The sequence below is a fragment of the Macrotis lagotis genome, chromosome X, assembly GCF_037893015.1.
Source record: "Macrotis lagotis isolate mMagLag1 chromosome X, bilby.v1.9.chrom.fasta, whole genome shotgun sequence".
Lineage (NCBI taxonomy): Eukaryota > Metazoa > Chordata > Mammalia > Peramelemorphia > Peramelidae > Macrotis > Macrotis lagotis.
Window position 1 is genome coordinate 653,688,981 of NC_133666.1, and position 26,438 is coordinate 653,715,418.

The 26,438-nt window shown below is 40.6% G+C and overlaps 1 protein-coding gene across 1 annotated transcript; it reads right to left on the reverse strand.

The window, feature by feature from the left end:
• Window positions 1-733: 733 nt before the first annotated feature.
• On the reverse strand, window positions 734-11,593 carry LOC141499555 (ceramide synthase 4-like). The gene is given in 10 exon segments (XM_074202232.1): window positions 734-913; window positions 1,579-1,735; window positions 2,073-2,179; window positions 3,128-3,256; window positions 3,873-3,965; window positions 5,000-5,050; window positions 5,974-6,031; window positions 6,204-6,322; window positions 7,697-7,814; window positions 11,421-11,593. Coding segments are annotated over 10 exon segments (1,185 nt in total).
• Window positions 11,594-26,438: the final 14,845 nt, after the last annotated feature.

Here is a 26,438-nt window from a genome sequence, read left to right on the forward strand (position 1 = left end):
TATTGCTGGTCAAAGGATATGATCAGTTTTATTTCACTTTGAGCATAGTTCCATATTACTCTCTAGAATGGTTGGATTAGTTCACAGCTCCACCAACAGTTAAGCGAAGAATCTAAAAAATACTGAGCCTAGTCAACCATATTATTCTCAACAAAAATACTTGATTTGGGGGATTTTTTAATATGGTACTATAAATATTATTTCATCTTTCTCAACCCCTTTAAATTTCTATTTTGTGTATATTGTATAATATAAGTAATGTTAGTTAGCATAGTATCACATGAATATAATTTAGAGATGAATCAGTGATGAATATAGCTTAGGTATATGATCAAAATTTTTCTACAGATGGAATGTGTGATTTGAAATGTTTGGTTACCTCGTTTTCAGGAATAGGACAGAACTCAACAAAGGCCTCAACAAGGCCATTAGCTCAGGGGAGAAAAGGCTGTTTAAGGGAAAGGCCTTTAAGTCCATTCTAATACCCTATGCAAAGATTTCATCTTTCCTCCTCTTCCCTCAAGTCTAATATAGGTGGGGATGAGGATAGAAAAGGATAAATAAAAAGGCCCCTGGCCCATCTCTGGATTTGTCCTATGGAACTGCGCACTGAATCAGAATCTGAGACATTTCTAATATTGACTTGATCTTCAAGCAGTTAAAAGCCTTGTAGAAAAAAACCATGTAGAAATCATCCTCGATTTGATTGGAGGCGCTCCTGTCCTGGACCAGGTTATGTTGCTGGAACTGGCCTGTGCCTTATAGTTGGAGACAGTCTCCCCGGCTCCCTGGGGCTGAGGAAGTTTTGAATATCCTGTGACAACTCTGAATGTCCACTATTCTGCTTTCTTGTCTCTGACTGGTCATCACTGGTGGATTGTTCTTCTACATCACTCCTCACATCATTTTGGATCTGAGAACCAGACAAAAACATTGGTGAAGCCAGAGAGAAAGAAGGTTCAATGGAGATAGGGAGTGAGATATTAGAAATCAGGAAAGAAATATGGGGGCATAGAAAAAATGGGGATCAAGACAGAGAAAGAAGGGAAGGATAAATATTAATTGAGTGCCTATTAAAGGTTAAGCACCCTGTAGATATCTCAAATTGAGGAAAATGTACCAAGAGAGATGGGGAGAGGAGAAACAAAAAAGGAATAGGTAGACAGGAGAAAGTGAGAGAAGGGATCAGGAAAACAGTGAGAAAGAAGAAACAGCGATATAGAAAATAGAAAGTGAGATGAGGAAAAAAGAAATTGGATGAGAGAGTGGGGAGAGGCAGACAAAAGGAAAAGTGGGAAGTTAAGAGGGAAAGAGAAACAAGTTTTGGGTGATAGCTTCCTCTCTTCCCCACCCCCATCATCTAGCTAATCCTGGTACCTACTGGCATTAGAATGCTAGAACTGGGTCATCATTCTCCACTCCCCACCCTACGTATTGCCTATTATATCACCCTTCCCTCAAGGATTCCTATTCACTTACCCTTCCATTACCTAAATGACAAAATGAGACAACAGGACAGCAGGCTCGCCAGGTGATAGAAGAATATAGGGCCAAAGTCAAGGACTCCAATGTACACACCTGACCCATAATACATACTTTGAAGAACATGTGAAGGATGAGAGATGACCAGAAAATATTGAGAGCTTGAAGAATCATCAGGAAGCCATTGGTGAAATAGTATCCAAAGAAGGGCTTATGGTTGACCATGGAACTATAATATGTCGTATAGAGGACTCTGGTGAAAAGAGAGAGGGAGTCAGGTGATGGTAGGGACCAGGGCACAGGAAGCATTGTAAGGTCCTGACCTCTAAACAACTGGTGTCCCAGGTGAGACTTCATCTTCTAGGAAGTTTGTAGAACTTAATGGGAAGTCTCTAAGTTTCAGGAAATAGGACCCTGAAAAGACCCACAGGCCTCCTAGGCTGACCAGGATCCCATTTTGACTCCTTTTTTAAGAGACAACTTTTGTTATTAGAAAATCCCAAAGAAGAATGATCAAGGTGAATTTCAAGACTCTCCAGGACTCACTATCACTAACCACAATCTTTCCCAATTTCTAGAATCAGGCTTACTTGTATGGAAAGACAAAAAGGCGACTAATGAAGAATATCAAGGTGAAGATAATGAAGATCACCTTGCTTGACTTCTCCCATTGTGCATACTTGAGCATCTTGCCCATCTAGGAGGGGAGGAGAAAGGGAATCTTAGAATGACATAAGTTGAGCTTGGTTGTTCTATCTTGTCCATCCCATACTCTGACTTCCCTACTAGGTGCTGGTTATCTAGCCTCTACAACAAAGGAGATTTCCTTCCTTCTCAGAGACAGCCTATTATTCATTCAGACTTTTAGGAATATTTTCCTTAGAGTAAATCCAAATTTGACTCTTCTTCCCTATTGTTCGGTCAAATTTACTAAGCTGACAAGGCTTCCTTTTATCAAATTACAGGGTAAATTTTAGCCCATCCTGACTGACTTCTTCCATTCATTCAATTCTACCCAGAACCTATAGGTAAAGACATCCCCTTCCCCTACATACAAACAGTTCATCACCTGCTAAATCCTGACCACAGATTATCACAGAATCCTGGACTAGAAGAAGTCTTTTCTTTTCATTGAAGATAAGAAGCTTTGGTTTTTCATTTAAACTCCACAGTTCTTTCTCTGGATATGGATGGTATTTTCCATCACAAGTCTTTTAAAATTGTCTTTGATTATTGACTGCTGAAATGAATATGTTCATCATATTTGTGGGCTAGAGGAAGTCGTTTTTTTAAAGTTAAATTTATTTAAGGCAATGGGATTAAGTGACTTGCTCAAGGTCACATAGCTCGACAATTATTAAGTGTCTGCATTAGGATTTGAACTCAGGTCCTCCTGATTGCAGGGCCAGTGCTCTATCCACTGTGCTACCTAGCTGCCCCTAGAAGAAGTCTTAAGGCAAAAGTGTAGGCCATAATTCTAGGAAGACAACAGCTGAACTGATTGTTGGACTGCTGTGAGAATAGAAACATCTGAGATCAGAATCATATTGTGCTCTAACCCTGCAGGCCCTGAAAAAATGAAATTCTCAGGGACTCAGGCTTATCTAAGTTACATTCATTTAAACAAGTTGTTTGGCTCACTTACCTCCAAGAAAACACTAGGTACATCATGTGTAAACATCACCAGGGTCCCAATTCGTAGGTAATTGGAAAAATAAGAGTGGCAGATCAAGATGATGGCAGAAGAGTGATGAATGATTTGCTCTTTGAAGTCCTGGGAAGAGGAGAGCAGCATTGAAGCTAGGACCTCTGGGATTTCCCAAGGAAATGAAGGTGGCTTTGCCAACTCACAGGTTAATAGACCCTGACCTAGGCAATTTCCTTATGCGCTGTCACCCTTTGACTTTCATCCTGACCTCATGAACATGCTCTGTAGAAAAGCCTGGGACTTTCATGGTGGTGGTGGTGGGGGCAAAGTACTTTAGGTGAGATACATGGAGATGTGAAATGAGATAAAGTGGGTAGGACATGTTTGGGGGATCAGGGGGAAGAGAAACAACTTGATGGAAGAATGGGAAACCTGCTCAATGACAGACTTAGGGGAAAAGAGCTCCAGGGGGCCTGTACTGTTTGCTGAATTGAACTGCACTGAACTGGCTTCTGAGTTAAAAGCCTCCTTGTCTAACCTCCGTAAGAGAACCCTGATCTCAGATTGACCACATCTGCTTTTGCTGAAAGAAGTCACTTTTGATCATGTCAGAGATTACAGGATAATCCAATAGAGCCAAATCTAAGCTCACACTTTTTTTTAGGAAAACAGAAACTATAAATTGGTCTCCATTTTTCCCCCTTGAGACTTTTCCCAGATCCTGGGCTCCCACCACACTCACCTTCCTTTTTACCACAAAGGCAAAGGTGATCATCAAGGAGATTTAGCGGCCAAACTCCAGAAGATACCACCAATATATTCCGGGCTTCAGAGGCTAGAGATGAAAGCAACCAGCACTAGGGGTCAAGGCAAGGCAAACATTTTGGAGATAAATTTTCCCAGACCAAGACTATATCTTATATGTTCTCTGCCCATGCATAGTTGGGCCTCTTGAGCAAAGGATATCTGATATAAGTCTTCCCCAAGTCAGGTCATATGGAACTCACCACTTTACCTTTTTTCTGATGGGGTATTGGTAGTCCAAGCTAAACGGCAGGTAGATTTTCACTTCCATTGTAGCCAAGCATCTAACAGAATTTCTCATGCTATTCTTGTAGAAGAAATAGTGACTAGCTGATAGTATGTATAAGTAGCTCAGATTCAATTGAATGGGCCTAAAAAGTGGTCATTAATGGCTTAATATCAACTGGAATGGAAATTCCTAAAGAGATCAATTCTCATCCCTGGACTAAGCCTGCTTCCCTGCTTCCTTGCTCACAAATCTGTGCTGATGTAGAGCGAGTTGCGTGTCCAAATTTGCTGGCCAATAATACCTGGTCAGATCACACATGCAGCATTATTTTTAGTTCTGGGAATTGTAGGCATTGTGTTGGTAAACTGGAGAGGACCCAAGGAGGACAACCAGGATGGTTGAAATCCTTGAAATTGTGCCATGCCAGTATCTAACTCAAAAAAACTGAAAATGTTTGCCTTAGCAAAAAGGAGAGGTAGATGGGACAAGATAGTTGGTTTCAAAAACTTTCAAATGAGAAAAAACCATCACTTTGACCTCATGGCAAACCAGAGCAATAGATGGATAGCCGAAGGGTTAAGTTAAGACTAATGTAGAAAAACACATGTTAATATTTAGAGCTGTCCCAAAGGAGAATGAACCCATGTTGGGTCTGTCAACAGAGACTAGATGAACTATTGTTAGATTTGTATGGAGGGGATTCCTATTCCAATTCATTCTTTGAAGACACAATCCAATAATAGGATATTAGGATTTGGAGTGAGCACAGACTTTAGAATCTAGGATCCACTTTAATGGGCATCTCTGATACCCACCCTTTTCCTGGGACTACTTACCTGTTTAGGGAATCCATCCCAGCACAGTTCAGATTTCCAGAACCATGGCTCCTGGAAGAAACACAGGTCAAATCCCCAGAAACTGCTCGTTCCCCTCTGAATCATATGTATTCTATCTTTCTCTGTGTTGGCTATGGGATAGCCTAAACTGGGGATGGAATTAGACGGATTTATCAAACTGGGCATCAACCGAACAGGACATGAGTAAATAATACTCTCAAATATGGCATCTACCCCTTTCGGCACATGCAAACTGAGTACCTAGCCAGTTTGTATACCTACTTTCTTTCTTTATCCTAGCTTAGGTGCACTTTCCACAAAATTCTTGCCTCAATTTTCTGATGCCATCCTCACATTTTACTCAAAATTTCTGATTCATCCATCTTGTTTGTCAAATGGGCCAGTCCAGCTTCAGAACCTGGAATGGTTGTGGTCATGCATTTCCTCCACCCATAGGGACATTGAGGGAGAGAGTGGAATGAACAAGAGGAAAAAGTCAGGATTAATGGGAGAGTTAAGTGGGGGTCAAGAAGATAGAACTCAAAGGGTACTAATAAAAAGGTAGAGGAGGATAAATGAAAAGAGATGGAACTGATGAGGATGGAGAAGATGAGGTGACAGAGAGAAAGAGAATGGACAGAACATGGAAGAGAAGGAGAAGGATAAAGATGAGGATGGAAAGAAATGCTAATAATGAGAATAGAGAGGATAAGAAAGCACAAGGGGATGGATGGTATAAGAATATGAGGGCATAAGTGAAAGAAAGAAATGAATCGAAACATGTAGAAAAGATGAAAAAGGTAAGAATAAAAAGGACAAATAGTTTGGGAATAGAGAGAAAGAATGAGTAAAGAAATGAAGAAGATTTGAGGTAGAGATGGAGGGAGGAAGATGAAAGGGGATATAAAGAGATAGCGATATGAAGAGAAGAATGGGAATAGATGGGAAATATGCTAAAGGTTGCATACACTTACATTGTAGATAGTGAGGAGGCCTCCAAAGAGAATAAAAAAGGAGACTATAAATTTCCAACTGAAAATAAAAAAAAAAACAAATTTAGGGAACAGAGGATAGAGTTCATGGACAAGTGATCACTACCAGGGTGGGTAGATGGGCTGAAAGTGAAATGGGCCTCTGTTTTCTTTGATTCCCTTTATCTCAGAACTGTTCAGAGCTGCTCCTCCCTTGGGTTCCCTAAGCTTACCAGGCTTCACAGAATTTTTTGCTCAGTAATGGTCTCTCCTGGTTTCTTCGGTGTCTGAACCAGCGCTGAACTTGCCTCAAAGAGAGGTTGCATTGAGTGGCCAGGAGATTCAGCTGAGTCTGGGGGTAGCAGGAGGGTAAGAGGTTTGGAAGTGAAGGAGAGAAAGGGAAGTTCTCGGTTCCTAGTAAATTGTCCTCTCCCCCAAGGTTGCCCAGTCCCACCCTTTCTCTCCTGCCAACACTCAGGAAATTCCCACTGGATGCTCTGCCTTAGGAATTTAAAATATACATAGGGGATAACAAAACAGTGGAGTTGATTCCTCCTTTCCCCCAGAGCAAATGATATATGTTCCCCAATTAAAGACTTTATCAACCCAAACCTTGGTCTTTTGCCAGGATTTTGTAACCCTTAGGGAGGAGGGTGAAGAAGAGACCCATGTTGAAGGAATATCTCTGACATTAGCCAACATGAGAGGGACCTCAAAATTCAATTCAATATCATTTCAAAACATTCGTTATGTGCTAGGTACTGTAAAAAGACAAAACTGAAACATTCTCTGTTCATAAGAGGAGGTAGCTTCTATGTAAAAAGAGGGAAAGGAGGGAAAAGCATCTTAGGAGGTGTCACTTGAATTGTAGATCAAAGTGGGGGAAATGAGGAGAGAGATCTTTGTTCACCACAAACAAACAGCAAGTTGACAAGTATAGTTGAACGTAGAGGGCATGACAGGAATTAATGTACAGTCTTCTAGGAAGAATAGATTAAAGACAGTACATAAAGTATTTAAAACAGATGAGTTTATTATCCTAGTGGTAATGGGGAGCCAAAGAAGCTTCTTCACCAGGTAACTGATCTGCTCATGGGTCTGAATTTTAGAAATGATCTGCTTAGAAGTTGTGGGGAGGATGGAGTGTAGAAGGAAGGTATCAAGTAGGATGTTATCATAATAGTGGGGACCAGAAGAGAAGAATTGGGATAGTTGTGGTGTGAGTGGAGAGAAGGGGATGGACTTGGGAAATGTTCAGGGGGATGGATCAATATGATTTAGTCACTAATTGGATATGGGTTTTAGTGAGAAGGAAGAGTTGAAGATGATTCCTAGCTTGCAAACTTTTATTCACAGAACACAGAAAGTGAGATCTGGGAATCGCTTAAGAGCCCCTTATTTAATAGATGAGCAAACTGATAGAGAGGGGGAAAAGATTTGCTCAAGGTCACACAATAAGTCATGAGCAGAGCTGAGATAAGAACCCAAATTCTGTGAATTCTTAATCCCTTCTGATGCTAGAGCATGGTAGATAGTGATGTTTAGAACAAGAATTGCTCTTCTGAGAAGAGATGGCATCACAGGGAGCCTGTCTGTGAGTCAGTCCTGGCACACAGCCCACTATCTCCCCTGTTTCGTTTCAGAATTAGTGTATTTCATTGCTGAAGGGGATTGGGGTTTTAACCTCTGGGCTCTTTACCAGAATCATAATTAGGCTCCTACTCACCTCTTTTGGCTTCTTACTCTGGGTATGGAAAAAGGACTCCAGGATGGGGTTGTGAAAAGCCTTGATTCTGTGGCTATCCTGCACACCCATGAACCTGCTCAGGGGCAATGCAACAACCCTACGAGAAGAAGTGAAAATCTGAGACAGAACCTTTGGGAGTTCTTTATGTAGCAAGGGTTATCTTATAGATCATGCTTAGAAAGGTATATTCCTGCTTCTGAGTATAGAAACACAGGAGGGTCTGTTTTTTAGCCATTGATGAGTGCCTTTCTGATATGATAGAATTTCTTTATCGACCTAGAGACAGAAGAGTTGATGACCCATTGGATAGAAGAATGGCGGGGGGGAAGAAAATCAATATTCTCTCAACCTTTCTTTCCTTTTCCAGTCTAATGTAGTTTTCATGTGACTAAATAGGTGAATTGACATATTAACAATTGTTAAGAACAAATAACTTAAAAAGATTCCTATGAAGAAACTACAAATTGAAGATAGCACTAACAATATGTGCTCTGTCAATTATATAATGAGGTAAAAACAGTTGTGCTACAGTATGTGACTCCAGGAAGTGGGGACCCCAATCAATGTGATTTCAGGGCAGAAAACAGTACTTGTGATCACTTACAGAACAGAGTACTGGACAGGGGAGCAGTGACCATACCTTTCCTTAGATCATACCATGATGGAAGAATTCAAAATTTAGCAATCCCAGAACTAGCTCTGAAAACAATAGAAAAATATCTGAATCTTTGGACAGGGTCTCTTCCACCAAGGAGCACAGTCCAGTTTTACCATAAAGTTAATAGTTAAAGAAATAGAGTAGAAAAAAAAAATGAGCAAGCAGCAAAAAAGGAATCTGACCTATGGTGACAGGGAATGTCAAAAGACAAACTCAGATGAGAACAACAATATCAAAAGGGCTACCTCCAAAGACTCAAAGGAAAATGTGAATTCATCTTGGGTACAGAAAGAACTCATGAAAAAACTTCATTAAAAAATTAAATGAGAAGTTAGAGGAAAAATTGGGAAAAAAATAAGAGTGATACAAGAAGAAAATTACTCCTTAAATAGTAAAATTGGTCAAATGAAAAAGGAAGCACAAACTCAATGAAGAAAATAATACCTTAAAATTTAGAACTGGACAAGTGAGAACTAAAGATTCCATGAGATGGGGCAGCTAGGTAATGCAATATATAGAGTACCAGCCCTGGAGACAGAAGGACCTGAGTTCAAATCCAACTTCAGACACTTAATAATTCCCTAGCTGTGTGACCTTGAGCAAGTCACTTAACCTCACTGTCCTGCAAACCATCCCCCCAAAAAATATTCCACAAGATGTCAAGAAACAATACAACAAAATCAAAAGAATGAAAAATAAAAGAAAATATGAAATAGCTAATTGAGAGAACAATAGACTGGGAAAACAGATTGAGGAAAGATAATTTAAGAATTATTGGACTACCTGAAACCCTTGATTAAAAAAAAAGTTTAGACATATTTTTATCAAGAAAAATTCCTCCAATATACTAGAAGCATAGGGGAAAAGAGAAATCAAAATAATTCACTGATCTCCTCCTGAAAGAGATCCCAAAATGAAAACTCCTAGCCAAATTCCAGAACTCCCAGGTAAAGGAGAAAGTACTGAAAGCAGCCAGGAAAGAAACATTTCAAATACTGTGGAGTCATGGTCAGGATAACCAAGATTTAGCATCATCTACATTAAAGAAATGGAGGACTTGAAATATGATGTTCTGGAGAGCAATGAAGCTAGGATTACAGCTAAGAATCACCTACCTAGGAAAAATGAGATTATACTTCAGAGGGAAATGGCTATTTAATGAAGTAGAGAGCTTTCAAGTATTCCTGATGAAAAGACTAGCACTGAATAGAAAATAGGACTTTCAAATGTAAGAAAACTCAAGAGAAGTATAAGGAAGGTAAACATGAAAGAGTAATCATAAGAGACTCAATAAGGTTGAACTGATTATATGATATGATATATGTAACTCCTAGACCTTTATCATCATTAGGACAATTTAAAAGAATTGAGATAGACAGATGACATAGATGTAAGTTTATATTTTTGGAATAATCTCAAAAAAACTGAAGGAGTGCGAAAGAGAGATGCACTAGATGGGGAAAAGAGAAGCAGAGTGGAGAATATTTTCTCACATAAAACTGCTGAACAAGGAAGAATTTTTATAGTGGAAGGAAAAATAGGGAGGGGGTAGGCAATGTTTGAACTCCACTTTTATTCGAATTGATTCAAAGAGGAAAGAATGTGTGTGTGCATACACACACATTGAAGTGTTCATAGAAATGTGACTTATAGAAATAGAAGGGGAAGAAGATGAGAAGGTAGGGGATGATAAAATGGAGAGATTAGGGAAGCAGTGGTTAGATGAAAAATTGACTTTTGAGGAGGGACAAGATAAAAATATAAGAGAGAAGAAGAAACAAAAGAAAATGGTGTGAATAGAAATACACAGTTAATAATCATAACCATGAATATGAATGGCATAAGCTCATTCATAAAATGGAAGGAGAGAGTTGAATGAATTAGAAACCAGAATCCAACAATGTGTTGTTTATAAGAGACACACTTGAAAAGTTAAAATAAAGGCTGGAGCACTACTGAATATGATTCAGATGGGAAAAAAAAGGCAAGGATATCAAGTATGATCTTAGACAAAAAAAATCGACTTTATTTAAAGAGACTCATAGAAGCTATATTTGCTACATAGACAAAGAAATAATGTCACAAATATTTATAGCAAGTATCTATGATAAAGGCCTCATTTCTTAAATGTATGCTGAGTATAGAACTGAGTTAAATTAATAAAAACTAAGAAGTGATTCCCCCTTTGATAAATGGTCAAACGATGTAAACAGTTAATTTTGGGGAGAATAAATCAAAGCTATCTATAGTAATATGAAATAAGGATAAATTTAAAGATAAATAAAATAAATTACAACTCTGTGGTACCACCTCTTATTTATCATTATAAAAGGTAGTACCTAAGAGTTGTTTTAAGTGAACTGGTCCAATTGTTTTAGAGAACAATTTGAAAGTAGGAGTAAAGGACTATAAAAACTGTGCATTCTTTGATTCAGCAATATCACAACTAGGTTTGTATTTCAAAAAGATAAGCAAAAAAGGAAAGGAATTTGTTATACAAGAGTATTTATAGTAACTCGTTTTATAGTGGCAAAAAATTGGAAATCAAGAGAAAATGGCTGATCAAGTTGTGACAAATGATGGTTTCAGCATCAAAGGGGATGGTTTCAGAAAAATAATGCAAAATGAAGTGAGAAAACCCAGATCATTATGAACAGTAACAGAAATGTTGTAATGATGATCATCTGTGAAAGATTTGGCTACTCTGGTCAATAAAATGATCCAAGAAAATTTCAATAGATTTATGATGAAAAAAATGCTATCCACTTCCAGAAATAGAACACGGATGAACTCAAATGCAAAGCGAAGTAAAATTTTCTCATTTTCTTTAGTTTTCTTGCTTATTTAAAAAGCATAACTGATATGGAAATATTTTTTATGATTTCATATGTATAATTTATTGTATTGCTTGCCTTCTCAGTAAGTAGGAGGAAGGGTAGAAGTGAAAGAGAGAATTTGGAACTCAAAATTTTAAAAGAAAACAATATCAAAAATAAATACAATTTTTTAAAATGAAGAATATGGAGAAACTCATAGCTGGCTTACCTCTCAAAGCTATACCTGACAATTATTATGACAAAAGTCACTGGAAAAACTGCTAACAAGTCCTTGGGGTGAGGGTAAATGACCCCATCTGAATCTTCCATGTCAGTCCATGAGTACTGAGTAGGGAACCAATATTGGTCTTTCCAAAACCAATCATAAAGACTGGCCAGCATCCTGTAAACAAGAGACAGTGAGTGTTATTGAAAATGTCCCAAGAAAGTGGCAACATATAATTAGTAAAAACTACCATATGTTGGTTTATTTTTTTAAAAAAATTCTGGTACTCTGGTACTGGGTACTTTGAAGTCATTTTTCATGTAGGGAAATTGAGGTTCAGAAAAGGAAAGTGATTTGCTCAGGATTATATAGTATGTCAGTGGTAGAACTGGGTCGAGCATCCAAGTCACCTGACTTTCTTATCTAGGGCTCTTGCCTTTGTTGCCCCAAGGCTAAGGGATGAACATGGTTAGGTGGTCTTCATCTAATAAGAAGGTTGTTGTTTAATACTACCTTTTCACAAAAGGCCCCTGTGGAAAAGATTGATTCTGTCACAATGAAGCCAAGTCAGCATCTAACTTCCAAAAGAGAAATCCTTATTCTTTTCCTTACCTAAGGTGAATGACCTTCTCATAGCATACCTCTCTCAAGCCTGGACCAGAAGAATAGCCTCAGAAGGAATATGAACTCCTTAAAAAGAAGAGACCGTTTTATTTTGTGTTTTGCAATTCAGATTACATTTCACATAACAGAATCTTAATTAATACTTGAATGTCTATAAACAAAAACCTTTTCCCAGTATAACAGAGACCATAAACCCTCATTGATACATTCTTAGAGTAACAAATTCTGGTTCCAGGATACCAATATGGAAACTTGGTCTGGGGGGGGGGTTGCTTCTGGTTCAGTGTGATTCATAACTGAGGGATTTGTACTTTGAAATGACAGTGTTCTCTTATAAGAAATGGAGTTAACCAGTCCTCTCATACTGCATGCTGACAATCAAATATGAGAGGACTGGCTAGCCCCATGTTTTCCCCTAACTCCATTTGACTACATTCACATGGAAGTTAAAGCACATGTCCTGCTTGGGCAAGCTTAAGACTGGGTTTGAGATGCTTCTTTTGTGATGGTTCTTTCTTAATCTAGGCATAATTTTATGATGTAGAGAAGTCAAAAGGACTTGGGTCAAGGGCCAGCTGGGTGGCGAAGTGGATTAGAGCACTGACCCTGGAGTCAGGAGGACCTGAGTTCAAATGCAGCCTCAGACACAATTGCCTAGCTGTGTGACCTTGGGTAAGTCACTCTTAGCCCCACTGCCTTAAATTGAAAAAAAGGACTTGGGTCCTATTGGATTGGAGCTAGCTTGGGTCAGGGGAAGTTTCTATATTGAAGATGATGGCTCTAACAAGAAGACTGTGAAAACCTAGCCATGTTGAAAGCAGACATATATCAGAATTGTTTGGACAGTGTCAAGATGTAGTGAAATGTAAAATCCTTCAATTGTGGTCCTGAAAACTACTTTATGTTTTTTTTTTCTTTTTGCAAAGCAATGTGGTTAAGTGGCTTGCCCAAGGTCACACAACTAGGTAATTATTAAGTGTTTGAGGTTGCATTTGAACTCAGGTCCTCCTGAATCCAGGGCCAATGCTCAAACCACTGTGCCACCCAGCTGCCCCCTACTTTATGTTTTGATTAAGTTTAAGTAATAATTTCCCAGAAGATTACTATAGTACTCATGACTTGTTATTTAATCCTGTTTTGATTTTTTTTCTATGTGCTTTTGTGAGTGGACCTTATTTATAATTTCTTTTTTTTTAATTAAAACCAAGAGAGGGATATAATTATTTTTTTTTGGTATGGCCACTTTTCTCATCTCCAAATTTCTATACACAAACATTCCCTAAATGCTGCAGATGCAGCTTATTCCTGAGAAACACCAATAATTTCCAAAGTTTTCTGCTCCTTTAACTATTCGCATTTTGTAGTAGAATACAGAATCAAATTCCTAAGAAATCTTTCTGCCTATCATATGAAAACATATTCACCATCAGGGTCTTTTCATTGATCAAAATGAAAACAAACAACTTTTTTTTTAAAGCTGCAGAGGCTTGTGACTTTCATAAAGGGAGCTCACTCCCCAAGAGCTAAAGAACCCCCAGAAACTCAATCACACAAGCCAAGAATTCTGAAGAAGGATGGGCAGGGACAGCAACAGGCAGTAAGTCTGCAAAACAGACTGGCAAAGAAACGAGAAAATACAGGACAACAACGGAGTATAATGGGAAGACTGGGAGCAGGAGAGAAAGATGGCAAGGATGAAACTAAGCCATGGTGATCTCCAATTCTACCTCAGTCGGCCACAGAGGGCAGTGACTCCAGGAACTTTGGGTCCATTCTAAGATTGGTTTTAAACTCTCCTCCCACCTCTCAATTGCAGAATACAAGACCATGGCAACAGAGAGAATGGAAAGCTCATTTGCCAACCTGAAAGAGACTCTCCCAAGCCAACTGGGATGAGGTCATTTTTCAAGTTTAAGTCTAGGATCAATGAAAGAGCAATAGTGTTATCCATCCACAAAGTAGATGCCAATGCTGCCCTTTACCTTGGGGTAAACCAGTTCTTCTGACTGATGGATCACTTAAGACATTTGAGAAAAACAAGGGAAATTATTTTCTGGAAAGAGGAATTTCAGGGGAAAGGAATAAGAGAAGAGGCACAATAGCTGTGGACTAATGGCTCCCTCTAAATACAAAGTTTAAAAAAGTTTAGCTCAAATAGGTAGGGAAGGGGAAAGGTGAGTGGGTTGGCGGTGGGTCCTGGACAGAGGAAGGGACAGGAACGAGACAAAGGAGCATTTGAGGAGGCAGAGTCAGAACCCAGATTTCACAGAAGCATTTGAAAGAGAGCTCCTCCCCTGAGGGGCACCCAAAGTCAAGGTAACAAGAAACTCTTTCCCCCCTCACCCTGGATAACTCTGAAAGTCAAACAGCAGGTAACTTGTCTTTTGACTCTTCAGTGCTGAGACATACAAGGGACAGAAGGCCAAAGGAGAGGGATAATGGATAACGCTGAATCCAACGAACCTCCCTCTCCTTCCCTCCCCAGTCCTGTCATGGCTGGTCACTGACATCTAGTTTGGGACAGAAGGGAGCTTTCTGGCTTGATGGAAAGATGACAAGGAGAGCCAAGATTCAACTCCCTTCCTATGTGGGCTCTTGTGCACCTGCAGGAAGCTGCAAGGGGCCTTGATTCAGTCAGACTGGGGCAAGGGACACGGAGCAGAGGAGAGGTTGAGGAAGGGAAGCTAGTCTTCGGCTCCTTTGGCACGTGGGGGCCGGGCCCGGGGCCGCTGTCCGAGGCCGAGGCGGACATGCCCTCGGGCCGGGCCGGGCGGGCAGGGGGCGGCGGCGCGGGCTGGGTCCGCTCGGGCCGGGCCGGGCGGGCAGGGGGCGGCGGCGCGGGCCGGGTCCGCTCGGGCTCCGGGCCGGGCGGGCAGGGGGCGGCGGCGCGGGCCGGGTCCGCTCGGGCCGGGCCGGGCGGGCAGGGGGCGGCGGCGCGGGCCGGGTCCGCTCGGGCCGGGCCGGGCGGGCAGGGGGCGGCGGCGCGGGCTGGGTCCGCTCGGGCCGGGCCGGGCCGGGGCTGCCCCACTCGCCCCGCTCACTCGCCGCTCCCTCCGGCTCCCTCCACCCGCCCGGCCCGGCTCCCACTCTCGGCCGCCGCCCGCCGCTCCGGCCTCCGCCTCAGCCCCGCGCCAGCAGCAGCAGCGGCGGCGGCGGCGGCTACGACCACCAGAAGCCTGTGATTGCTTTTGTAAATCATCATAATAAGTGACTCATGTTGTCTAGTGATGCCTTTCGCTCTCTTCCCTTTCCGGAAGGCCTTAGAAATGAGCCAAGAAGAGAAATTATTCAGGAGTGTCAGTACAGTAGGGTGAATGAGGCGAAACGTGTGAGAGCAGGGAGCCCAGTTCTCTCTTCTTAGCGGACAGAATTCCTTCCGCTTGCATTGCTGGGCACTGGCGCCACGTCCCCAGCCCTGTGGGCCCATCTGCTAATCAAGGTAAGGTCAGTCTAGCTGCTTTAGTAATAACCCTGAGGTAAAAAAGCCCCCAAAACTGGCATTTCTATCGCTGGAAGGATTGCAAAATGTGTTATTTCACTAATTTCCAGCACCATTTGGAGCAACATTTCCCAGGACCCTGAACAGAAGAGCTTTGAGAAGAGCAGTCAACCCTTCCTGCAGTCACCACACCTGCTTTTAACCTAATCCTCACACCCATCTTTAAGGGGAGAAATCATTTTGAAAAAGTGGCCTATCTTGCTCATCTCCACAACTGGCAATTGGTGAGCATCTGCCATCAAAAGGCCGATATTACAAGAGTATCCACACCCTGCAAGCAAGCATTCCTGCTTCTAGTCCAGTGCTCATGGTTACTTTCGGGGGAATCAATTCCTGTAGAAAGAGAGCCAATTCTCCTCACCAACTGCCAAACATTTGTGATCAGAGGGCGAGCCAGGCAGCCTAACTGAAATAATGAGGAAGATAAGGGAAGCAACCCATATCAGGCCACCCTGACCTCTATCTCCTTTAGACCCTAATAGTCCTGGACCCTGAATCCAAGAGTCTTAGGAACAGCAATGCCTTCAGCTCAGCCCTTGTAGCCATCATGCTTGGAAGTGATCTATGTGAAAATGCCTCCTGGCAATAGCATTTTCCAATTTTCTTAGCTACTGAAGACCCAGAAATGAACGCTTTTGATACCAAAGCCATTAACACTGTCAAATGACTCGACATCAGAAACAAACCCCTGGTATATCAGCTTCTGGTACAGAGTAGGCTGGAAGTACTAGTGGGTGACCACGTTGGTCACAGAATCACAGATTGTGAAATATGGAAGGGCTCTTATTCCAACCAGATACACCCATTCATGAATATGATCTCCCCAACAATGTTCCAAATAAGGAACCATACAAGTTTGGCTTGAAAATCTGCAACTGGGGAAAACTACTGCATACCAAAGGAGCCCATCTCACTTTCTTGATAATAATGGGAAACTTTTACCCTCAAAGAAACAAGTCAAATGTGGAGGAAGGGGTGGCTAGATGGCATAGTGGATAAAGCACCGGCCTTGGAGTCAGGAATACCTGGGTTCAAATACGGTCTCAGACACTTAATAATTACCTAGCTGTGTGGCCTTGGGCAAGCCACTTAACCCCATTTGCCTTGCAAAAACCTAAAAAAAATTGTGGAGGAAAATGGAAAAGGAATGAAAAGATTATGTGGAAGCATAGGAAACAATAATTTCAATTTTTAAAAGAAGATAGAAGATAGAAACAAGGGTAGATAAAAGAATGAATAAAGTCCTGTTAAAAAAAAAACAACAGCATCATGATGATGCTCAGAAAAATCTGAGAGTGGTGAAAGGAAGCTAAAGTTAACAGAAAAGTTTTGTTTTCTTTTCAGAATGTTAGAGAAGAGAGAAAGTTCACATTAGAGATAGCACTGCTACAAGGATGTGGAAAGAATGGTTACAACAGAGGATAACTGGATGGAGGAGAACCTCAGAAGGGGCAAGTAACATTCTTCAGGCAAGATTTGGATGACCAGAGTAAATTCTTTTGGAGGTGGAGGAGCTAGTCTATGCTTCACCATGTACTTTGACCTGACCTCATTTCAAGCTAAACTGAATGAAGAATCTGGTCCTAAAACATCTTGCCCCTGTGGGTACATGGAGAAACTTGCTACTCTTTGAAACTTTTAGGCATGAAAGTTCAATGATTATAGTTGTCTTTTTTTTTGCTGGGGATGGGGAGGGTGGTGGAGGGCTGTACAGCTTTAATCTGTGAGGTTGCCAAAGCCCACTGTCTGAGTTTGGATCTGGCATCACTTTATTAGGAGCCTGGGTCACTGCCTATGCTACTGTTGACACTTTGCAATTGGCAGCATAGGAAGAGTATATTAAAGCAGTTGCCTGCCTAGGACTGTTGATTATGACATTCTCAAGCAACAGGTTATCATTCTACTTCATCACTATAATCTTGAAGAATATTCTTTTGTGCATCAAGATTCTATTATTGTTGATATAAGATATACCTGATTACCTCATAGAGATAAGGGAACCAAGTGTCATTTTCTTATCTACCCTAACTTTGCTAAATATCCATATTCATTGCTTCTCACATTGAAGAAAGAATTGTAAGAGGGGCCATAGGGAAACATATGGTTCTTGTCCCCTGGAATACATGGGCTTAAAAGGGTCTTCTAGTCTGAGAAGCAAGAGTATTCCAGCTTAAAGGACCTAGCACTACCACTTACTCCCTATATCATCTTGAACAAATCCTTCAGTTAATCAATTAACTAAGAAGTATTTTTTAAAAATACCAATTATGTGACCTGGAATTGTGCTAGGCTAATAAAAGAATGATTCTGTCTGTCCATGACGGAACTTATGTTCTAACAATTGTTTAAATAACATGTTCATAAATAAGATTATGCAAGATCTATCCAAAATTAGAGATTCAGATCCAGATTATCCTGAAGGAGGACACTAACAGCCATGAGTTGTAAGTAAAATTCCCATTTAAAAGGTGGCATCTAAACTCAAATTTGATAGAAACTAGGGAGTCTAAGATGAGGAGATAAAGGAGTATGGGAGATAGTTCATGTAAAATTAAGCAGGTGCTGAAAAAACAGCAAGAAATCCAGCTTGGCTGATCTGCAGAGTGTATGAAGGGGAGGTATGTATGTATGTATGTATGTATATATATATATATATATATATATATATATATATATATATATATATATATAAAATAAGGACAGAAAGGAAGGTTGGAATCAGGTTGTGAAGGGAGCTATGAGAAATATGGGTTAATTAGAGAGAGAGATTGAATCTAGTGGACAAATTCCAATGCAAGTTTCTTAGAACAGTCAAGAGGTATTGACAGGTTGAACTAGGGTGGTAACTGTGTGAATAAAGAGTTAAAAGTCATCTAATTGCGGGAACTGATTAGATATATGGATGAAAAAGAATGAAAAATTTAAAATGATGGAGGTTTCAAAACCGGATGACTCGAAGAATAGTGGGGTTTTTTTCAGAAAGGGACAGAAATCCCAGAATTCAGAAAATGGATATTTTGTGTGAGGAGAGGGGAGGGGAGATAATGAGTTTTGTTCTGAACATATTAAGTTTGAGATACCTAACTGGGCAAATAATTTGTAATGCCCAATAAGTTGCTGGTAATTCAATCAGTACCCACTTTCTCTCTTTATACTTTCTATTTAACTCCTTCCAATTTGGCTTCTTTCCTCAAGATTCCAATAAAACTCTCGCTAAAGTTACCAGTTGTAGCCAAATCCAATGGCCTCTCAATTCTCATTCACTTTGACCTCTCTGCAGTTTTGGACACTGTTAATCACTCTCTTCTCTTGAATGCTGTGTTATCTCTAGGTTTTGGGACACCACTGTCTCTCCTGGTTTGACTCATACTCTTTAGATGACTCCTTTTCTGTCTCCTTTGCTGGATTTTCTTCCAGATCATTCCTTTTGATCACAGTTTCCCATAGATTCTTTCCTGAGCCTTCTTCTTTTCTCCCCCTATACTACTTCATTTTGTCATTTTATCAGCTATTATGGATTTAATTAGAAATCTGTGCTGATGATTTTCCAATCTATCTGTACATCATTAATCTCTATTGCTTTTCAATCTTACATTTTCAACTGCTTTTCAGACATCTCAGATTGGATGTACATTGGATATCTTAAACTCAGTATTTCCAAAACAGAACTAAATCATCATATTTGAGCACAAGAGTATTCTGCAATATTCTCATATCATAACTGGTTCAGGTATTCTGCTTTTTATGCCTCCCCAATTTCCAGTTATTTCCCACCACAAAGAGAGTTGCTTTAAATATTTTTGTACATATAGGGTCCTTTCCTCTTTCTTTGATCTTTTTCAGGGAATAGATATAGAGGCAGTATAACTGGATCAAAGTATATAATTTAATAACTTTTGGGACATAGTTTCCTAATTTCTTTACAAAATGGTTGCATTAGTTCAAAGCTCTACCAGAGGAGCATTAAAAGACTTGTTTTCCCATAGCCCTTCCTGTATTTATTATCAAAAAAGAAAGTCTATGAGAACTGATAAGGTCATGAAGAGAGAATGTAAAGAGAAGAAATCATGGGTAACTATTGGGTGTATCTTAGGATACACCCAATAGTTACTGGAAATGTCTTAGATAAAGATCAGCAAATAAGATGGAGAAGTTATCAGATTTGCAGGAGGAAAATCAAGGAAGAACAATGTCATGAAAATCTAGAGAAGAGAGTGCCTGGAAAATGAGAGTGATGAAAAAAATCCAATGCTGGAGAGATGTGTATAAGAGCGTGACTTGGCAAGTAAAAGGCCTGATTGCACATCACAGGGTGGAGTACAGGAGGGGAAAATAAGGAAATAATAACAAGGGGTGTGAAGGTACTCATGGCAAAATAACCGTATTGTCTCAGCAAATTATGAGTTGAAATCCTTAACTGAGAGAGCAGATGGAGAGAGTATTACAGAGGTTTGAGGGAAAAGGAGAATGGCTGAAGCAACTGCTTTGGAGAATGCCGATTAAGAAAGTATATAAAAAGATTACCTTCCTTCCTTACTGTTCCTGGGATACAGTACTTTATTTCTTTTCACACTGGCTATTAATTATACCTAGAAGGATTTCCTTCCCAAATTCCAATTCAGCATCCCTAACTTCCTTTAGGATTCAATTCAAGCATTATTTCCTCCAGGAAACTCTTTTCACCCCCTTGCTCCAGTTATTAGTGTCATATATCTTTTCAAAAGTTACCTTCCATCCATTTGGCATGTATCTTAAAAGGTACAGATTTATTGGTTATCTTTTTTATTTTTATTTTTAAGGCTATGGGGTTAAGTGACTTGCCCAAGGTCATATAGCTAGATAATTATTAAGTGTCTGAGGCCAGATTTGATTTTAGGTCCTCCTGATTCCAGGGCCAGTTCTCTATTCACTGCACCACCTAGCTGGCCCCCTATATATTGTCTCTTGCATTAAAAAGTAAACTTCTTGAAAATGTGAATTATTTTTCTTTCTCTTTGAATTTTCATCACATACCTGATACACAACCATTTAATGAATTCTTATTGATTGATTGATTGATTGACCGTTGAAGTGAGATCTTAGTTGAGTTTAGATAGCATAAATCTGTAGTGGACCTAGTGAGAATATATGCACGGTTTCCTTTAATTCCCTTCAGCAATAAAACAATAGGAGCAGAGGGGACAGAAGGTAATTCAAGATTGGGGCTCAGCAAGGCATGAGCAGAAATAGGACAAAGGGGCCATGACTTGGAGAGAAAGGACAGTACAGTATAGACCTCTTTAACTGCAGGGTTAGGATTGTGAAGATTGGAAAGTGAAAGCAAAGCAGAGGTAGGGCATGAAAAATTCCTGAGGACTAGAGAAATTGGAGAGGAATCCAAAGAAAGTTTTAGGAAGGGTAAGACATTAGAAGAGATGGAATGATAGGATGTTGTGATGTGATAAAGGAATTACAAAATTATTTATTAAGGAAGTAGAGTACTTATGGATTATGGCAAGATCAAGGGTATAATCTTTCTTGTGGGGGGAGGGGAAGGGCATAGGAACTGTCAAGCTAGGGGATTTGAAGAGTATCAACTGATATATACAGATTCCTGAAACCTGCTTGAGAATAATTGGGCAGGAATCCCAGCTCTAAAAGAAACTTACAAGTTTCTTCTTGTCAAGTAATTAACAGAACTTTCTGGATGCCTGATAAGGCTGTCTAGTAGCTTGTTCCTGGAACTCCAAATGGGGCAAGGCATGCTGCTCAGACCCAAAACTAGGTCAGGAGCTTCTATAGCTCAGGTCAAGAGGGGTAACATTTCACCTTTTGGATCAGAATACTTTGGGATCACTTAAAGCTTTCATATGTCCAGACTGAAATGTTTCTTAGATTGTAGAATTAACATCCCAGGCGTTCCCTCCAGACATGCACAGAGTTCAGTTTTAACCTAAAGTCTGAAGTCAGGCTCTAGGTTGAAAGAATGAACAAACAAAAGCTACTGTGGTGACAGAATATGCAATAAAACAAAAAAAAACAGACAAAAAATGACTCCAAATCATTTACATGTAAGTTGGCTTGAATTACATCTGAGCTCCTTTCCAACTCTGAGTTTTATGATTCTGCAGTAAAAATGTTCTGAATTTGGACTCAAAGGGGAAGGAAGGGAATAAAAACAAACATTTAACTTATAAGCATCTACTCTCCAGGAGTTATGCTAAGTGCTTTATAAATATTCTCATCTGATCAAATAAAAGAATCTAATTCCTAATTCTGGTTCTGCCACTGATATCCTCCATTCTATATACAAATAAGTTCATCTTCTCCCTGGCACTGCAATTCTTCAGCTGTGAAATGAAGAGCTTGGAGCATATAAGGTCTAAGGTCCCTTTTTTTTTTGCAAGGCAAATGGGGTTAAGTGGCTTGCCCAAGGCCACACAGCTAGGTAATTATTAAATGTCTGAGACCAGATTTGAACCCAGGTACTCCTGATTCTAAGGCCGGTGCTTTATCCACTACGCCACCTAGCCGCCCCTCTTCCTCCTTCTTGAAGATGTATGAACCTAAGGAAAAGTGTGTGGAATCTAGACTGGTTTAGAAAACTAATTCTCAAGACAGCTCCAAGTTAAGGGGAAGAGCCATTGGATGATCAACATGTCAGACATTTGGATCAGACTTTCAGTCTGTAGGATGTCTATCACTGTACTTCTAAGGAGTGATCATTTACTCTCTTCAAAGTGATAATGAGAGGTACTGGAGTATAGCAAACTAAAATTCAGCCTTGGAGTTCAGAAGACCTTTTTCAAGGCCCACTACTAGCTGGGCATCAGATTAAGTCACTTAATGATTAAGTCACTAAACTCTCAGTATTCTAAAACAACTCTGTAATACTGTTAGCCGCAGAAATATTGAGCTCACTACTCAAAAGAAATTTCCTGACTCCAGAGTTCCAAAGGCCAATAATATCACAGGACCAATGCTTAACTTTGTTCTTCAAATTGGTCACTTTTCTTAATTAAGTGTTAAAAGAAAAAGCCGACCTTGTTATTTTCTTCTAGATGTTTCAGTTTTGCTAACTTTCACTAGTCATTAGAGTCCACAACAACATTTAAAAGGCTTTTATTTATTTATAAATTTATTTTTGTTTTTTGTAAGACTAATGGGGTTAAGTGACTTGCTCAAGGCCACACAGCTAGGTAATTATTAAGTGTCTGAGGCCAGATTTGAACTCAGGTACTCCTGACTCCAGAGCCGGTGCTCTATCCACTGCACCACATGGTCGCCCCGCTTTCTTTTATTCTTAAGAGAATTTGAGATCAGTAAGTGTTCATCACTTTGTCCCTATCCTCCAAGATAATCACTTCCCTTCCTTAGGCTCACCCACACCTAAAAAGCTGATGCTCCCCCCACCATCCTCTAGGCAATTCTAGCCTTTCTGGTTTCTGCACCTGCACGGAGTAGGTATAAAGTTGAGAGCCCTGTAAGACCTTTCCTTTGGGTAATATATCTCTTTAACATTCATTCCCATTCCCATTTATTCATTCTCTCTCTCTCTCTCTCTCTCTCCCCCCCCCCCCCCCCCGTCTGTCTCTCTCATATTCTCTTTCTGGCCCTCTCTCATATACTATCTGTCTGTCTCTTCCACTCACTCCGCCCCAACACATTTCTACTGGGTTTCACTTACCTCATGCACTGGGGTTTGACAAGGTCAGGCCAGACTCCTCCTGTATTGTGCTTTTGGGAATCCCAATTGTCAGGATAGTGGGACACTCCCTTCTGGAAAAAAGGTGGAGTTAATAATCAGGCAGTCACAGTACGCCCTCTTCTCAGTCAGAGGATGCTCCAGGAGAAGGGTGGTGCCCAGTTTAGAGGATGGGGGTGTTGGAAGCAACTGAACGAGAGGGTCAAGGGGTATTGGGAAAAAGGGACTAAAAAGGGATGAAACAGGTGTTATAGTAAGTAATCAGATGCCTGTTTTGCAAGTGGTTGGGCTCTGGAAAAGGAGGCGCAGAAGGAAATTCACCTAGGGAAAGATCTTCAGGTAGTTCGAGCTGCTGGTGATGAGACTGTGTGATGGATAGCCGAGAAACGTAGATCTGGAGGGCTGAAGGTAACAACCAAGAAAGTATCCTGCAGTAGTAAGACGGAACACAGGAAAACAGAGCTCCTGCAAGGCTCCTCACGAAGCTTCTTAGGCGAGGAGGCTGTGCAGAGGTTAGAGAAGATGTGGTAGGAGGTTTTATGCACAGCTGCCCTAGGAGAGATGAGAGGCAACCTGGTCAAAATGCGAAGGTTCCGGAGAAGTTTAGAATTCGCATTGGAGCTTTGTCATTCTTACCCCTTCCTGTTGAGCCAGTAACCTGTCCAACTCTGATAACACTACACACCAGGGAAAGCCCCAGGTGGCTGCAATAGCACCCACGGACTCCCCGCCCACCCTTTTTTTAGGTTGGCAAGGGTCGTTCCACTCATTCTCCTTGGGCGCTTTGGAGCAGTCCTGCAGCTCCACCCCAACTCTCCTTCCCCACTCTTCACTCCATTCATATGCCCCCACAGTTTCACAATTGGCCCTCATTCTTGCATGCTCAGACACCACACACCCAGACATAGATTCACCCGTCCTCTAAACATCCACCCTCCCGCCCCCTCCAGTACCTGACACCCTTAAAATAGACCCACGTGCACACTGCCCTCACATGTACCCAACTTCTCCTCAAACAAAAACTTAGGGCAACCTCCCCTGCTTCTTGCAGCCTAGCCCACTTTCAGTCTTCATCCCAAGCTTCACCAGGATCCACGGTTCTCCTCAAGACATTCGAGTCCTTTTCCATACAGTTGCCCCAAGATGGAAGGCACAGAAGCACCTTACTCACCTCCCCAGTCACAATTTCTCCCGTCCCCATACAAACACAGGGGGCATGCACAGATATGCCCACAACCAAAGCTGAGCCACCTGACTCAGTCAAGACCCTTTCTTTCTTTTTTCTGTAAAGTTAATTGCATTTCCACCTGTAAAGTAGACCCTCCACCTGTGAAACTGGAGGAATGCTCCAAGGCGAAGGCAGTTTTGTTCCTATATCCATTATGGGGGGGGGGGTTAGGTATCCTCAACATGAAGAACCCACCTCTGAGGGACTAGAGCAATTCAGAAAGTTTCTGAATTGCAGAAGTCTCTGCCCACCTACCTTAGTCTCCTCTCCTTCAGAATTTCCTTTCTTATTTCTCTTTAAGATCTTTTTCATCTATTTTAAAATAACTTTACCACCTGTAATATAAAGATGATAACACTAAGATGTACCCAAAGAACTTTTCCGATCTGCAACTTGTAGCAGCAGAGGCAGCAGCTAAAGAATTGGGCTGGTATTTAGAGAGAAGTTAGCCTGAGAAGGGAGAGAGACAGAGAGAGAGACAGAGAGAGAGACAGAGAGACAGAGACAGAGAGAGAGACAGAGACAGAGACAAAGAGAGAGAGACAGAGACAGAGAGACAGAGACAGAGAGACAGAGAGAGAGAGAAACAGAGAGACAGAGACAGAGGGAGACAGAGAGAGAGAGACAAAGACAGAGACAGAAAGAGATAAAGAGACAGAGACCAGAAAAGAAGTTCATATTTGATTGGGTTTTTTTCCAGAATGATTGTGAATGAGTGAGTTGGATTCTATGGGTTTAGCCCTGTTTGTATCCCATACCCCATTCATGCAATAACAAAATGCCCCTCTTCTTGTTGAGCTTTCTTTCCCAATACCCTTGTTGAGCTTACCAGTATCTCTTGCTGAGCTTTCTTTACTACTATCCTTTCAGTGGTACAGTGTAGGCAAAGTCAAATACCTCAAAATTCAGTCCAGACATAAAAAATTTAGTGCTGCTATGATATTCACTGACTTGTCTTTGTCCTTTTTAAGCTTTGGTACAACCTGCTTAAATGCTAAAAATAAGTCCCAGATGGTTGCTTGTGGCATCCTGGTAGGATTTCAGAAAAGTTGCAATTAATTCCAATCAATCGGTGCTGATGCTCCAGTGAGTATTGGAGTTTCTGGACATATCAGAGCCACAATATTCACTGTCCTTTTGATACCGCATTTCTTTTAGAAATCTCAAGTCTTTGGATAATATTTAGCAGTCATTCCATCCAATCTAAGTCCTGTCATGTTTTATTTTTGAATCTTTATATATCTCCATGATACAAATCAATCCAAAAATTAAAGAAAAGCTCTTTGAAACTTCTGTAACAATACATGACACAGAAAAGACTTGTCACATCAGTGATATAGAAGGTTTTTCTTTGCGGGGAGAGTGGTACTGGTTAAAAGGACCAAGGACAATTTCAAAATCAGAATGTAAGTCTCCATTCATCTATTAGCAAAAGCAGAGAAATACTATTTTATGAGCACCAAAAAAGTTCTTTGATTAAATTTTTTAAGGTTACACATAATCTTAAAATATTCAAATTAAAAAACAAATACCCTTCTTCTTCTTCTTCTTCTTCTTCTTCTTCTTCTTCTTCTTCTTCTTCTTCTTCTTCGCAGTGGACTTTCTGGTTCATTCACTAAGATAGATTAGAATGCTTCTATTAAGGCAATCAGAAGCCTTGAATAGGCATTTTCTGTCTCATCCACATTTGGGTGCCAGTCAGGAAGAAAAGACAAATGACTTTTTTTAGGTTGTTTTTTTTTTGCAACGCAAATGGGGTTAAGTGGCTTGCCCAAGGCCACACAGCTAGGTAATTATTACATGTCTGAGACTGGATTTGAACCCAGGTACTCCTGACTCCAAGGCCAGTGCTTCATCCACTACGCCACCTAGCCGCCCCTGACAAATGAATTTCAACAGAATATACTATGGGGAAAAGCAAAAACTAATAACACTGATCCCTTATAAAGAGAAACGCACCACTCAAAGTGGTTAAAGATGATGGAA